The following is a 15,787-nucleotide window of genomic DNA, read 5'->3' on the forward strand; positions in this document are numbered from 1 at the left end:
TAAAAACTTATCCTGTTAAGTAGAAAAGTAACTTATCTATGCTGATGACACGACCATCTACGGCAACACATCAAAGGCTGTAAATGACAAAGTTCTCTCTGATTCTCTCTCCTCTGATCTCGAGCGTGTGGTTCAGTGGGGGAAGATGTGGCTAGTTACCTTTAATGCATCTAAAACCAAACTCCTATCTTTACATCATCAACGCTCTGATCCCTATCTGGCATCAATTGAAATGGATGGCTCTCGTCTAGGAGAAGCCCCACGTTTGGACAAGCTTCTGGGTTTGTCCTTTACTCCTGATCTGAAATGGAACGTGTACATCAAGTCTGTTGCCAAGGTCGCTGGAAAGATGGTGGGATCCTTCTACCGCTCCAGAAGATATCTCACTACTGATGCAATTTTCTATCTATATAAAAGCCAAGTATGTCCAAGGATGGAATACTGCTGCCATATCTGGGCAGGAGCTGCTAAAAACAGCCTATCCTGCCTTGACAGAGTACAAAATAGACTTTGTGGCTTAGTGGGGGATGCCCTTTTCTCTACCCTGCAACCTCTCTCCCACAGAAGAGACGTTGCGGGCCTACCCTTGTTTTATCGTTATTTCCATGGCAGGTGCTCGTCTGAACTCCAATCTCTGGTCCCTCCTCGCCAATCCTTCACGAAAAACACCCGTCTAGCTGAATCCACTGTGAAAAATTTCCCCCACTCTTTATCTGTGCCTAAATCAAAACATAGATTCCTTGAACAAAGCTTCTTTCTTAGAACTGCACGCATGTGGAACTCTGTTCCGTCTGTCTGCTTCCCACCTGACTACAACTTGGATGTCTTTAAGTCCAATGTTAACAAATTCCTAATGAAACACCCTCTTAAGTAAACACTTCATTAAATCTCCACACTAACGTACTATACTTGCAATAACCCTTATCCCTGAGTGGCTTCCGGGCCTTGATAAGTGGTGACCACCGTGTAAAAAAAAAAAAAAAATCTTGCCCTTGATAACATTTATTTGTTGTATATTTTTTAAATAATAAAACAAGTAAAACAAACCCCTTAATTACATCTCTAATATCAACACAAAAAGGGGAGATAACTATTTTGGCTCATTTAACTCTATTCAGATCAAACTCACACTTGCATGTAATTGTTAGATTACACATTTTTTTTTCTTTTATTTTTTCCAGGCTAGATGAAGCTTTAGAATGTTTGCAGAAAGAAATCATGTTCCATGAACGTTCCCAAAGTTATCCAATGATTGGTAAAGCCGTCACCGGAATTATCCTTGTTTTTCTACATAACGAGGATTTTGCTGGAGCGTATGCATTCTACGAAAAATGTTTCAAGTAAGTAAAAGATACAGGTTATAGTCAGCTGACGTACTTCCTAATTTTCCATGAAGCACTACTTTAAGATTATATATATATATATATATATATACATATATATATATATATATATATATATGAAACTTAATATATAGGGTATTCGAACCCATACAAGACTTTATATTTGGGTTTTACACCAGGAAAAATCGGTGCAAAAGTGTGAAAATAAAAAATGGAATTTGCCAGGTATATATATATATATATATATATATATATATATATGATTAGTTTTTTTGGAAAAAGAAATCCAGCAGAGTGCTCAATTAAAAGGAAAATCCGAAATATAAGAGCGTATTTATATTTTGTGTACAGAAAGTTGTTAGATGAGACAAATCATTGGTACCGTCGGTTTCAAGCCCGATAATAAGGACCGTTTAAGGTATCCTTATCAAGCTCTCTTCAGCCAATATTCGTCTTCATACTATATATATATATATATATATATATATACTAGCAGGCCGTGAATTCCGCATGACTAACGCACCGTTCCGACATTTGAAAAGCCTACCATAAAAGCAACAAACGGACTTCTACTGATTCTATGCTTCAACAACAACATGGCAAAAAAAAAAAAACATACTGATGATGAAGTGTATCTTCGAAATATATTTATAAATTTCAATATAAATTTCAAACAAAATAAATATCTGTTTATTTTGTAATAATGCGTTGTTTTGGCTTCAAACATATCTAATATGTATTTTATTCAAACTCAACCAGTGCTTCTATCAAGGAATACAAACCCTAACGAAAATGTTTTTTTTTATTATTTGAATTTATTTAATAAATATATGCTTACGAAAGTATAAAGATAAAATGATTGAAATCAAAATAACAAAATTTCAAACATTATAAAAATATGTATCCAATACATAATATTCCCAAAATAGTTTTACATGATTAAAAAAAAAAAAAAGTGTTTTCCATGATTCTTTAAAAATCAAAGAAACTAATTACAACAATTCTTAATTAAAATAAGATCGGAAAACTTTTCAGTGATCATAAAATAAAAAAAAGAATGATCGGAAAAACGATTTGCCTGGTCACTGTTTCTGGTAGCGCTATGCTGGAAGTTAGGAAGTACGTTAGTTGATTATAACCAAGATATGCATGATTAAAGTTCATTGAAAAATAAATGGAACACAGGGTGGAGCAGGTGCTGATGTGATTGCAAGAATTAGGATTGATTATCTATATATTAATAGGATAGTGTGTGTGTTATTTATTTTGTGTGTTGCGCTTGCATCCGAGTGACTGTCGTTTAATTGTTATGGACTTCCATTTCTTGTAATAAATAATTTAACCAAGAATTCTTCATAAGTTTTGGTTTCGATTACAGCTGAAGGAATTCAAGTTATATATACATATTTTTTTCATAAGTTTCGGTTTCGATTCAAGCTGATACATAAGTGATATGGATTTATTTTTTATCATTTTTGAAATCGCAGCTTTATAATATAAAAATCGAAAGAACATTAACTCTACAATAATATATATGAAATCTGCAAGAATTAAAATATATTTAAGCGAACTTGCTTTTCTCTGCTAGCTTAGATAAATACTTTTGCAGTTTTAACAAAAGAGCTACAATAATATAAGAGCGTTTAAGCCGAACATCTACAGAACGCCAACAGGTCCTTATAGTTCATATAATTTCGATTATTTGGACTACTATTCTCATCTCACAACATCAAAGACCTATCGTGTAGTGAAGAGTACTTGGTAAAATCAGTTGTAAAAATTACACTTCTGGTGGTTGAAGGTTCAATCCTCAATGTGGGCGACACTCAAAATACAATTGCGAATTGCTCAAGATGGCTGACAGGACAAGAGCATATTATTCCTCGTGGATTAATTAAAAGGTTCTGAAGAAAGTCAAAGGTTACATCAACCAAAGCGTTGTGAAAATAACACTCAAGATGGGAACAGTAATTAGAAGAATGGAAATAAATGTTTGTTTTTATATATATAAAGTGAAAGTGTCTGTGTGTGTGTGTGTCTGTCTGTGTTTGTACATTTTCCCTACCAAATTACTCTGTAAATTTTCAGTCTACAGACTCGAGATTTGACATAAGGAGTATTGAGATTTGGGAAAATCTTTTTAATCAGTTTTCAGCCAAAACTTTGGCTGTTAAGGGGTCAAAGTTCAACAATTCGACCTTTGAAAACTCTACCAAACTCCTCCATCAATTTTGGGTCTAAACACTTGAAATTTTAGATGTAAGTTACTTGGACGTAGATCAAACTTTCTAACTTCTTAACAATAAATGTTAAGGGGTAAAAATTAGGGTCAAAGTTAAAAAAAAAATTGACCTCTCAGACAATTTTTGGCCTAAACATTTGAAATTTTACTTAAAGTGTATTCAGACATAAGGCAACCTTTTGATTCAGTTTTTGGCCGAAAATTTAACTGCCAAGGGGTCAAAGTACAAAAGATTTGATCTTTGCGGTCTCTAGCAAACTATTCAGCCAATTTTTGGTCTAAACATTTGAAATCTTACATAAAGGATATTCAGACATGCAGCAAGCTTTTTAATCAGTTTTTAGGCAAAAATTTGGCTGCCAAAAGGTCAAAGTTGAAAGAGTTAACCTTTGCAGACTCTACCAAATTCCTCTGCCAATTTTGGGTCTAGACACTTGAAATTTTAAATGTAGGTTACCTGGACATGAGTCAAACTTTTTAATATATATATATACATATGCACATAAAGTTATGAACAGTACATAGGGCCCGAGCACAGCTGTGCTGAACTGCTAGTATATATATATATATATATATATATATATATATATATATATATATATATATATAGAGAGAGAGAGAGAGAGAGACAGATAATCGTCATAATGTATGAATCTGAAAATTTTATTGTTGGCATTGGTTTCACTGATATTTTTCCAGTGAGAATTCTTTCTAGAAAGACATTGGGTGCTTACAGGAGGGACTACATGAAGGTTTCAAACATCCTAAATGAAACTGATTTTTTTTATAACCAACTGGTGTGATGTTGTACATATGTTTTTAATGGTGTCGTTACATTTTAATGGACCCAACACATTGTAGACTCCGTCACATGGAAACAGAAGAAAAGAAAAATCTTGATGCACTTTTTGTTCTTTTTGTTTTCAAAAGCCTTTATATGTGGTATTTCCAACAATGCATTTTTCTAAATATTTACATGGTTAATTTCTCCTTTTCTGAGCAGATGTGAATTTTCGTCCTGGCTCTGATCCCAACCATACATCTCGAACACGTCTCAATACTAGTTCTCGGAACAGTCTTGAACACATCCTTTCCCACTCTGATGTGTCATGAACAGGTCCTTTTCTGCTCTCTCGTGTCTCGAACACGCCTCGAATCCTTTACATCTTGTATACATATTTCTCTGAAAATGTGTGTCCTTTTTATCTTTGCTGTTACATCGTGCAACTGGCTTGGTCATTTGCATATGGCTACTGCTGCTAAGCCAGCATCAGCAGCTCTCTTACACTGGATTCGAAATCGGTTTTGAACCCTATCAAGGCAAGATATGGTGCGCCGAACAGCTCTTGCTCAGACGTGGTAACAGTACTCCATTTTAGGACGTATTTGGCTCTTATACAGGCAGAGGATTGTTTCGGCAGTGAGATACCTACTGTAGTAGTAGAATGATCCAGCCCTTTTTCCAGCGATATTGGCAACAGATTTGATGAATGTGTTCTATTTCAGATCAGGAGTGAAGGTCGGTCCCAGAAGCTTTTCAAGACGAGAGCCATTCATTTCAATTGGGGCCCGATTGGGGTCAGAGCGATTATGACGAAAAGAGAGAAGCCTGGTTTTTATTTGTTATTGCATTTTTTTTCATTAAATATTCAATTTATAGTAAATAAAAAAGATAAGGTTCTTGCCCAAATTTCTCCAAAAAAGCACAAAAATCAAAAAAATCTGTATGTTGTGCGTACTCATGATGAAACAAAAACATTATATTCCAAAAATTTCTGGACGAGAACCAAAAAGAATAATTATCGAATTACGAAGAGACAAGAAAAATATGTACTAAATCTGTAACTTTTTTTTGCTCCAAAGGTACCCAGAGTTTCCTGAAAGCGAAGATGCTGCCTGCATGCACCGGCTACTAAAGGCATACGACACGTGTGACGAAGATGCAGGAAGAGCCGTACTTGATTCCTCGTTCATTCGACACATGGACAACGCTGTGAGTCATTTTATAAAACCGTTAATTTTATAAAACCGTTGCATGAATCTCTCTTTTTTAAATATATTTATTTATTTATTTTTGGAAATCATAGTATGTAAAGAATTGGGTTTAAAGGCAGTTTAAAAAGAAACACCATTGGGTATGAGACAAGGTAAAAAAAAAAAAATGATGACAATACTGAAAAATTTAAATAATTTTCAATCGTTAGAAAATATTCATTTACCAACATAAGGTATTGATAATTTCAATTTATTTATCAACATATGTCCAACCCCTATATATATATATGTATATCTATAATATAAAGCTGAATGTCTGTGTGTGTGTGTGTTTAGTCACGAATAGCCTCCTATATGGTTGACTATTTTAAAAAAATGATTACATATAATGATAGAAGATGTATCGAGACACAGGAATGGGTATGTTTGATCTGGCAGAACGGTGGTTCATTAAAATTGTGGGGTCTGCGTTCACGTCTGGTCCACAAAGTATGGAAATAAAAAATTAAAAAATTAAAAAAAACGTTTACAAGTGTTTTTGATATAGATGTACATAAGAATACTTTGATAAGTATGTTTTAACTTAAATAGGGATGGTATGTTAAAATTGTGGGGTCTGCGTTCGCGCCTTGGCCTCCACAGAATGGAAATAGGCACAAACTTTAATAAAGACTTTTCATATCTATCTGCGTAAGTATACTTTGATAATTATGTTTCAGTTTGAAGAAATATGGTATAATAAAATTATGGGGTGTTCGTTCGCACCTGACCTCCATAGAATGAAAATATGTCACAATGTTTAACAAGGTTTTTTTAATATAGATCCACAGAATATTGTGATAAGTGTTTCAGTGTGAACAAGTATGGTATAATAAATTATGGGGTTTATATATTTTATTTTTACTTTCATCATATTTTGCTTTGGTTTTGATATCCCCAAATTCAAAGCTATCTCTTTACAACCCTTCCTTTTCATAACCTACCATACTTTCATAAATCAGAGTCCATTTTCTGTTGGCTGTTTTTGAACCCAGTCTACGACGGGTTCTTTTGCTAGTGTATATATATATATATATATATATATATATATATATATATATATATTTACGTAGATTTTGTTGTTGATTTTTTAAATGATATTGAGGTTAATGTGTTTCAGAAAAATCTAATGAATGGATGAAAAGTTATTTAGAGTCATTTTGAGGTATTTTTTTACCTCTTTTGCCTCCATGGGGGAGCTGATTACTTGTAAAAATGGACAAACGGCTATGTTTAAGGCCTTAAGACATGTAAATTTGAGTTCAGCACCATAAAAAAACACTAAATAGAGATACATAATCACATTTTAGACAAATATGAAAAAAAGAGCCTAAAAAAGGGGTGGTTTTTAGCCCTAAAAGTTCCCGGGGGGCGCAAACCAGAGTTTTGCCAGGGTCAGCGATACTGAATTTACATTTGCAACAATTGCCTTCACATTTTGGACAAGTTTCAGTAAAATCTAATGGACGGGAAAAAAGTTATGGGGCCAAAAGTGTCATTTTTGCCATTTTGGGCATTTTTTACCCCTTTTCAGCCCCTGGGGGAGCAACGAGAGTTTTCTTAAAAAAAAACTCGATGTTGTGCACATCTACGTATTGGAGTACAACTTGTGGCAAAATTTCAGAAAAAAGTAATGGACGGTTATCCGGGAATCATCCGGACGAACGAACGAACGGACGAACGCCACTGAAAACTATAGTCCCTCTCCGATAAATCGGGGGGACCAACAAGGAATGGGCAAAATTGTGAAAAGGCTTGGCCTTTGATTTAATTTGAAATATGCTTCCAGTGTGATTTTCTTTGATTCTGCCGGTATTGTTTATGTTTATACTTAAGGATTGCTACGACGGCGCCAATGCCGTCTGAAGCCGAGGCCTCCGTGAGATATATATATATATATATATATATATATATATATATATCACGGAGGCCTCGCTGAAGCCCGCCAATCTCACTCAAAAGTTGAGTTGAAAGTATTATGGGGTAATTAACACCTTCGTTGCCGTTGGTTTCGACAACAATACTTTTTCACACCCACTTGCCAAATTTCTCAAGGAGTTTAATATGAAAAGATTTCAAACGAATAGATTTTTATTTTATTTTCCTGGAGCCACATTGTCTGACACCGTCGCATTTTTCTCGGGTTTCGGAAAAGTTAAAAATATACATGAATATCTCACAATGAATTTATCAAAGTCTGGATAAAATAGATAAAGAGAAAACATTTGGAAATTTTTCAGATTGAAAAAGAAATTATATTTACATTTAAAAGTCCCCCCTCATTGAAATTCTACTTTTGGACGATATTTGTAAACCCACTAAAAACCAAATTATTTTTAGATCTAGGATGAAGCTCTAAACTGTCTTCACGTATTAAAAAAGGGTGCTTGTGCAGTTTACACTATGTTAAAAAACGAAAAATAAAAAAATATATATATTCTACGTACTCGTTATGGAATGAAGTTCTCATAAAAAAATTACGTAATTTCATCAAATAGTTTTTATTTTATGCCGTAAAAACGATTTGGGAAATTCGGAATCTTCCTAAAAAAACTGCGATAATTAGTCAAGGGAGCGTAAAACAAAAACTATTTAATGAAATTACGTGATTTTGTTATGAGAACTTCATTCTATAACGAGTACGTAGATCTATAGAGTTTAGTTTTACTAATAGTTTAAAAGAAATAAATATTTATAATCGGTACAAGCAATTGAAAATTAACTTTTGAAAAATATTCAAAGAATCGATTTTGGAATCGGAAATTATACACAAATTTTGCCGATTCCGATGCCGATTCCGATTCCCCGAAAATTACCGATTTAACCGATTCCCGATTCCGATTCATCGGCACAACACTAATATATATATATATATATATATATTTTATTTATTTATTTAGTGAGAATGTGTATGTGTGAGGACACTACTCAACCTATATACTCAACGAATTTTTTATGTATAGACTTGAAATTTGGTATATAGGATATTCAGATATGTGGACAACTTTTTAATCCATTTTTATCCGGGAAAAGGGGGCTGCTTAGGGGTCAGAATTGAAAACTTGGTATGTGGGAGTCATCAGATTTTTGTCTGTTTCATAACAATTTCATGAATACACAAGTGTGAATAGTTCACATTGCAGATTACTTATATAAAGAATAAGTAGTTTGAAAACACCTTTTTATAGGACGTGTCATGCTGGTCGAATGGTTATCGTACTTGACTCACTATCTTTAGGTTTCGGTTTCAGCTCGAGTATTTTTTTTTGACAGATAAGAAGTGAACAGTTTAGAAAAAACATAATACTTGCATGCACATGACTCGGTTTCTGTATTAATTTAAATATAATATCTATGCGTATTTTATGACGGCAATTACGGGGGGGGGGCTGCTAGTATAAAAAACAATACACACACATATATATTTGTGTGTGTGTGTATATATATATATATATATATATATATATATATATATATATATATGTGTGTGTGTGTGTAATGTGTCAAACCAGCATGCTATCATGTTATATTCTTTGAATTTTCAAGGTTAATCTCATCTTCAGAAAGAAGAAAAATTTTTTTAAATAAAAATATGAATTGTTTGGATTTTTTGACCTAAAATATCTTTATCATAGCTTTAGCTTTACACTATTAAGTTATTGGAAAAACTTTGTGTTATTAAAATTTATAATAAAGTTTAGTTTATATATATATATATATATATATATATATATATATATATTCTAGCATTTTAGCCCGGCGTTGCCCGGGTGTTTGACGGTGTATGTTGAGCAAAAAAAAAAAAAAGTGGTAGTAAGAAGGCAGGCTCGAACTCGTATCGCAAAGAAGGAAAAGAACGGGAAAAAAACTTGACGCCTTTGCTTTTACGACCATTGCCAAACCGGAAGTGACGTAGGTTTAAATTAAGGCTAGACAATCGAAAGGAGAGGATGACTTTTGAAAATATCGGCAAAAAAAGCGACCTCCTCCCTGTAGAAAAGTGCCCAGTTGAAGGTGAAGATATTAATGATTTTAGCCAATTTTTTGATGTGTCTGAAAGGTCAAACTTCAAAACGATACTGATCTTATAAAAATCCACCGCATCTGTTGAAAGTTTTAGGCAAACACACATACATACATACGTTTATATATTGGTAACTAAAAATTTTCGACCCAAACCGATTAAAAAGCTTGCCCTATCTCTGAATACCCTATATGTAAAATTTCAAATGTTTAGACCAGAAATTGTCTGAGTAATTTGGTAGAGACCGCAGAGATGAAATTTTTTTTAACTTTGACTCCTATTATGACCCCTTAACATTTATTGTTCGGAGCTCAAATCAAGTTATTAACTCAGATCATGTCCAAGGAACCTATATCTAAAATCTCAAGTGTTTAGACCCAAAATTGTCGGAGGAGTTTGGTAGAGTTCTCAAAGGTCAAATCGTTGAACTTTGACCCCTTAACAGCCAAATTTCTGGCCGAAAACAGATTCCAAAGATTTTCCCAAATCTCAGTATCCTGTATATAAAATTTCAAGTCTGTAGACTTAAAATTGACAGAGTTATTGCATAGGGAAATGTACACAGATACACAGACAGATACACAGATATGTTCACTTTTATAGATATATATAATTTCCCCCAAACCGCTGGCCTTGGTGGAGAAGAGACAAATACTTGCTGCTATGGTTTCAAATGATCTGAAATAACAGCAACTGGAGACTTGATTCCAAATATTTCTCATATGTTATATCTCCCCTCTTTTGAAAATAGGGTGCGATTATGAATACACTGTGAAATTTACTTTATGTACGAAAACCAAAGAGGGGAGATATAACATATGAGAAATATTTGGAATCAAGTCTCCTCTTGCTGTTAATACTGTGAGATTTCTGATTTCTGCCTATCAACCACTATTTTTATGAATCTATCAAAGAGAAATGATTTAATAATTGAAAAGACATTTCCATCTACACTTTAGCTGGAAATTTTGTTTGAGTAAACTTTTATGCTATACCCTATCAAAGGCCTTTAACATGATTTTTTAATTTATGTAGATTTTATATTTATTATTATACAGTCTTTTGATTATTATATTGTACCCAATATATAGTAGTGATTTCAAAAGTTAAAAAAATAAAAATAAAAATATGACTTGAGAATCAAAACCAAAACATGTAGCTCTCCAATACCATCTGAGCTAAGTCTGTACACATATAAAAACTTTAGAAATAATGAGGTTAAAGATATAAATGATCTTGTAAAAATCTGCCGCATCTGTTGAAAGTTTTAGGCAAACATACATACATACGTTTATATATTGATAACTAAAACTTTTCAACCCAAACCGATTAAAAAGTTTGCCCTATCTCTGAATACCCTATATGTAAAATTTCAAATATTTAGACCAGAAATTGTCTGAGTAATTTGGTAGAGACCGCAGAGATTAAATTTTTTTTAACTTTGACTCCTATTATGACCCCTTAACATTTATTGTTCGGGGCTCAAATCAAGTTATTAACTCAGATCATGTCCAAGGAACCTATATCTAAAATTTTAAGTGTTTAGACCCAAAATTGTTGGAGGAGTTTGGTAGAGTTCTCCAAGGTCAAATCGTTGAACTTTGACCCCTTCACAGCCAAATCTCTGGCCGAAAACAGATTCCAAAGATTTTTCCAAATCTCAGTATCCTGTATATAAAATTTCAACTCTGTAAACTTAAAATTGACAGAGTTATTGCATAGGGAAATGTATACAGATACTTGTGTATGCATAGAAGTAGCACCTTTAGTAGACTTGATAACTGGATAGAGATCCTCACTAATTTGCGATTGCATTTTCAGTCACCCACATTGAGGATTGAACCTTGAACCATCAGAAGAAGGTTAATTTTATAACTGAATTTTTCCAGGTACTCTAACCACTGCACCAGAGATGCTTACAGACTAATTAGTTAGACTAATCAAATAAATAATTATGATTACATCCAAGTGAAACGCAATAATATAATTACTACTGATAAAATGCACGAGTTTCTTTCAATGAATTTCCAAACTTTTTTTGTATCGGCACTTTTATTGTTAGTACACACATGAAACTTTAATCCCCTTTGAAGTAATCTCCTCCGGCTGCAATGCACTTGTACCGTTCCAAAAACTTCTGGAAGACGCCATGGAAGTCTTCTTGTGTGAGCATGTGATCGTCTTCTTCCGGGAGATCTTCACATAAATTCTCAGCGTATCAGCTCTGTGTTGATTTCTGCTGAAAAGCAAAAATGAAGCTTCACATGTGCGCTGGAAAAGAAAGACAGAGTCAGATTTTCTAACTACGAAAAAGTTAATTTCACAAAAGTTATTCACTTTATTATGTTGTATTATTGCTGTATTTAAAATAATGATTACATACCGTAATGGAGTTCCCACCACGTGCAAGTTTTCATTTTCAATTCAAGTTTTTGTTAAACTTTGATTTTTGTACCAGGTTGAAAGCTTAGGGTCTATGTAACAATTTTAGTCAGTCACATTGAATCATCATACATTTCCGCCATTTTACAAAATGATTGCCAACCAAATCTAATAATATCAATATCTTGGAAACTATTCAATCTAGAAACATGAATTTTGTGTCTATTCCGAGGTTTTCATAGTCAAGAAATCCAATAAAATCATTTATGACAACATTAGAGTATTTATTTTAAATTCTCAGCATCTCAGCTCTGTGTTGATTTCTGCTGAAAAGCAAAAATAAAGCTTCACATGCACGCTGGCAAAGACAGACAGACTCAGGTTTTCTAATTACGAAAAAGTTAATTTCACAGAAGTTACAGGTTTTTACATATGTACATGGTTCAGTTCACTAAAACATTTTAAGTCTCACAAAATCTTATTCTTTGTCCACTGGATGCCGGTCAGGATAGATGGAGGGGGTCCTCGAGCGTTCTGGGAGCGTGTGTCTTTCTTGAGATTTGGCTTCTATCTGCCCCAAACAGCCTGGGCGCTTGATTAAATATCAAGGGGCGGGGTGGGTTTGGCGATCTGCCAGACCAACCAAATTTCAACATGTCAAGAGGGGAATCCCCAGTCATTTGCATATATGCACTTCCACAAATCGTCTGCAGTTTCAAAAATCTGGGACCAAAAATGAAATCGTTTCACACGACCCCAGGGGTCAAATCCTGTCGTCATTCAGAAAGCCATTTTCTGAACAGGTGTTCTTCAGGCCAGCATAGGTCTGGTTTCATCTACACATTATTCTGACGTTTCCTGTCCTTGGGTTTTTTAAACAATAAAATTTGAACACGATTCTTCTCTGTTTAATTCATTATCAAACTTCAACCACGGGAAAGATCCAGGTAATTCAGTTATCAATTATTGTCCTGGATTTGTGTGTGGTCTTCCTCTCAATCAATCACTGTTACTCTGAAAGTGGAGAAGCATATTTCCTCACCATTAAGGTAGACTTTCATTACTGTAATTTATGGTAGCACATCTAAGACAGTAAACGACCAAGTTCTCTCCGATTCTTTCTCCTCTGATCTTGAGCACGTAGTACAATGGGGAAAGGAGTGGCTGGTTACTTTTAATGCATCTAAAACCAAACTTCTCTCTTTACATCATCAACATTCTGATCCACATCTGGCATCAATTGAAATGAATGGCTCTCATCTTCAGGAGGCCTCAAGTTTTGACAAGTTTCTGGGCTTGACCATTCATTACTCCTGATCTTAAATGGAACACGTACATCAAATCTGTTGCCAAGGCCTCTGGAAAAATAGTGCGATCTTTCTATCGATTTGGTAGATATCTCACAGAAGAGATATTGCGAGTTTGTCTCTGATGTATCGTTATTTTCATGGAAAGTGTTCGACTAAGGTCCCCCCTCACCAAAATTTCACAAGAAACACTCGTCTAGCTGAAAACACTATCAATAATTCCTCTCACTCTCTTTATCTGTGCCTAAACCTAAACGTAGATTCCATGAACAAAGCTTCTTTCTTAGAACTGCACGCCTGTGAAATTGTCTTCCATTTTCCTGCTTTCCGGCTGACTACAATATGGTTGTGTTCAAGTCTAACGTAAATAAGTTCTTGATGAGGTGTTTCATATAAGTTATCAAATTTACCGAATTTTCATTACTAATGATTACTATATTGTCCAATTTCTACTGTACACTCTTTAACCCTTATCCTTGAGTGGCCTCTTGGCCTTGATAATGTGGTGATGCCTGTGTAAAAAAAAAAATAAAATAAAATGCATTTTATAAATTTGCATTGAACACAATTCTTCTTTAACTCCTTTTTTTTTTTTTTTTTTCATTACAAGGTGGTCACCACTTATCAAGGTCCGGAAGCTACTCAGGGATAAGGGTTATTGCGTGTACAGTACGTTAGTGTTGAGATTTGATAAAGTGTCCACTTAAGGGGGCGGTTCATCAGGAATTTGTTTATGTTGGACTTGAAGACATCCAGGTTGTAGTCAGGTGAGAAACAGGCAAACGGAACAGAGTTCCACAGAGTTCCACAGGCGTGCACTTCTAAGAAAGAAGCTTTGTTCATGGAATCTATGTTTTGGGTTTTGGTCCAGATAAAGAGTGGGGAAAATTTTTGACAGTGGTTTCAGCTAGACGGGTGTTTTTCGTGAAAGATTGGCGAGGGGGAACCAGGGATTGGAGCTTAAATGAGCACTTGCCATGGAAATGACGATAAAACAAAGACAGGCTCGCAACGTCTCTCCTGAAAAACCGCACAGTGCTTACATGCTGGCAAACATACTGCACTGGGGTTTGGAAGGAGTGCGATTAATTACTAGGATTACCAGTATATACTGAGTGCACAAACAAAATCGCGTTTTCTATGTTTTTTTTGTTTTTTTTACATGAAATTTACTACTTATCAAGTCCCAATGGCCACTCAGGGATAAGGGTTATTGTTTGTACAGTAATCAAAGGGATAGTGTAGCAATAGTATTGGAGAATTTATAAGGTGTCATTACTTGGGGGGGGGGGGGTTCATCAGGAATTTGTTTGTGTTGGACTTGAAGACATCCAGGTTGAAGTCGGGAGGGAAACAGGCAAGCGGAACAGAGTTCCACAGGCGTGCAGTTCTAAGAAAGTTATGATCGAGCGCCGAGTTGCTCTTCAACAACATTTCCCAAAATATTACCTGTGTATACGTCGACCTTAAAATTGTCTCCCAGAAATTTGACTTATACACAAGTATATACGGTATATATTCTTCTTTTTTTTTTTTTTTTGTAGTTTTTTAAATTGACCAGAGATTTGGTCATTCCTACGACTGATACAAGTGTATTAAATTATATCATCTGTTTTTTTGTTTTTTTATTTTGTAGTTTTCTAAATTGGCTAGAGATTTGGTCATCCCTACGACCGGTACAAGTGGAATGGAATGGGGTCCATCACCTGGCGACCCAGTGGACGAAGTAGCCGAAGCTGCGGCACAACTAGCAGGCGACGATCTTGATGACGATGACGATGAAGATGACGAAATGGATTTACTTTAAATAAAAGAAAAAAAAAATGAAAAGAAAACAATCATCTCATAAAACAATTTTCCATATTTGGATGTCATCTCTCGCAACGTTTCGGCCGATGTAGACTCCAATATTCTTCAGGTGCATCTTGTCGGACTTGGGAATCTTTACATCCCCCATCTACGTGCTTCCTCACTAGGGCAGAGTCGTACACAAGGTTGGTTTCTAAATGTGGAGGAAAACCCAACTCCCCAAAACGGGGCACTCTGGATCGAGACAAAAATTAAAATCCTCTCAGTCTAGAAGGATCTCTCCTTCCTTCACTGACTGGGAACAGGACGGATCAAATGTGTAGCATTAAAACAGATACTGCACTTTGATCTTTTGAACTCGGGATTCCATACAGCATTTCCAACTGAACCCTTTATTTTAGTTAGCGTGTTCAGTTTGAAATTCCGTATAGATTCCCAAGTCCGACAAGATGCACCTGACGAAAGTCGGAAGTTACATCGGCCGAAACGTTACAAGAATAACATAAGAATAGTATATTTATTTATTTACAGATCGTTATCCTCATCTTCATAGTTGTTGTTTCACTATGTTTCGGCCAACTCATCCTCTGGCCTTCTTCAGGTGTTAACCACAACGAGATAATAATGCTAAGTCTCTTAACTGTAT

General features: G+C 34.7%; 1 protein-coding gene across 4 annotated transcripts in view; it reads left to right on the plus strand.

Moving 5' to 3' along the window:
- Nucleotides 1-15,170, plus strand: part of LOC145268814 (gamma-soluble NSF attachment protein-like) — a 69,491-nt gene extending 54,321 nt beyond the window's left edge. For all 4 annotated transcript variants that reach the window (XM_080124444.1, XM_080124443.1, XM_080124442.1 and 1 more), the window contains 3 exons: nucleotides 1,182-1,340; nucleotides 5,449-5,578; nucleotides 14,969-15,170. In XM_080124444.1, the coding sequence (XP_079980570.1) occupies nucleotides 1,182-1,340; nucleotides 5,449-5,578; nucleotides 14,969-15,139 (460 nt within the window). In that variant the 3' untranslated portion in view covers nucleotides 15,140-15,170. The remainder of the gene's footprint in view (nucleotides 1-1,181; nucleotides 1,341-5,448; nucleotides 5,579-14,968) is intronic.
- Nucleotides 15,171-15,787: the final 617 nt, after the last annotated feature.

Source organism: Euprymna scolopes, chromosome 44, assembly GCF_053919585.1.
Source record: "Euprymna scolopes isolate OS-2025 chromosome 44, ASM5391958v1, whole genome shotgun sequence".
NCBI lineage: Eukaryota > Metazoa > Mollusca > Cephalopoda > Sepiida > Sepiolidae > Euprymna > Euprymna scolopes.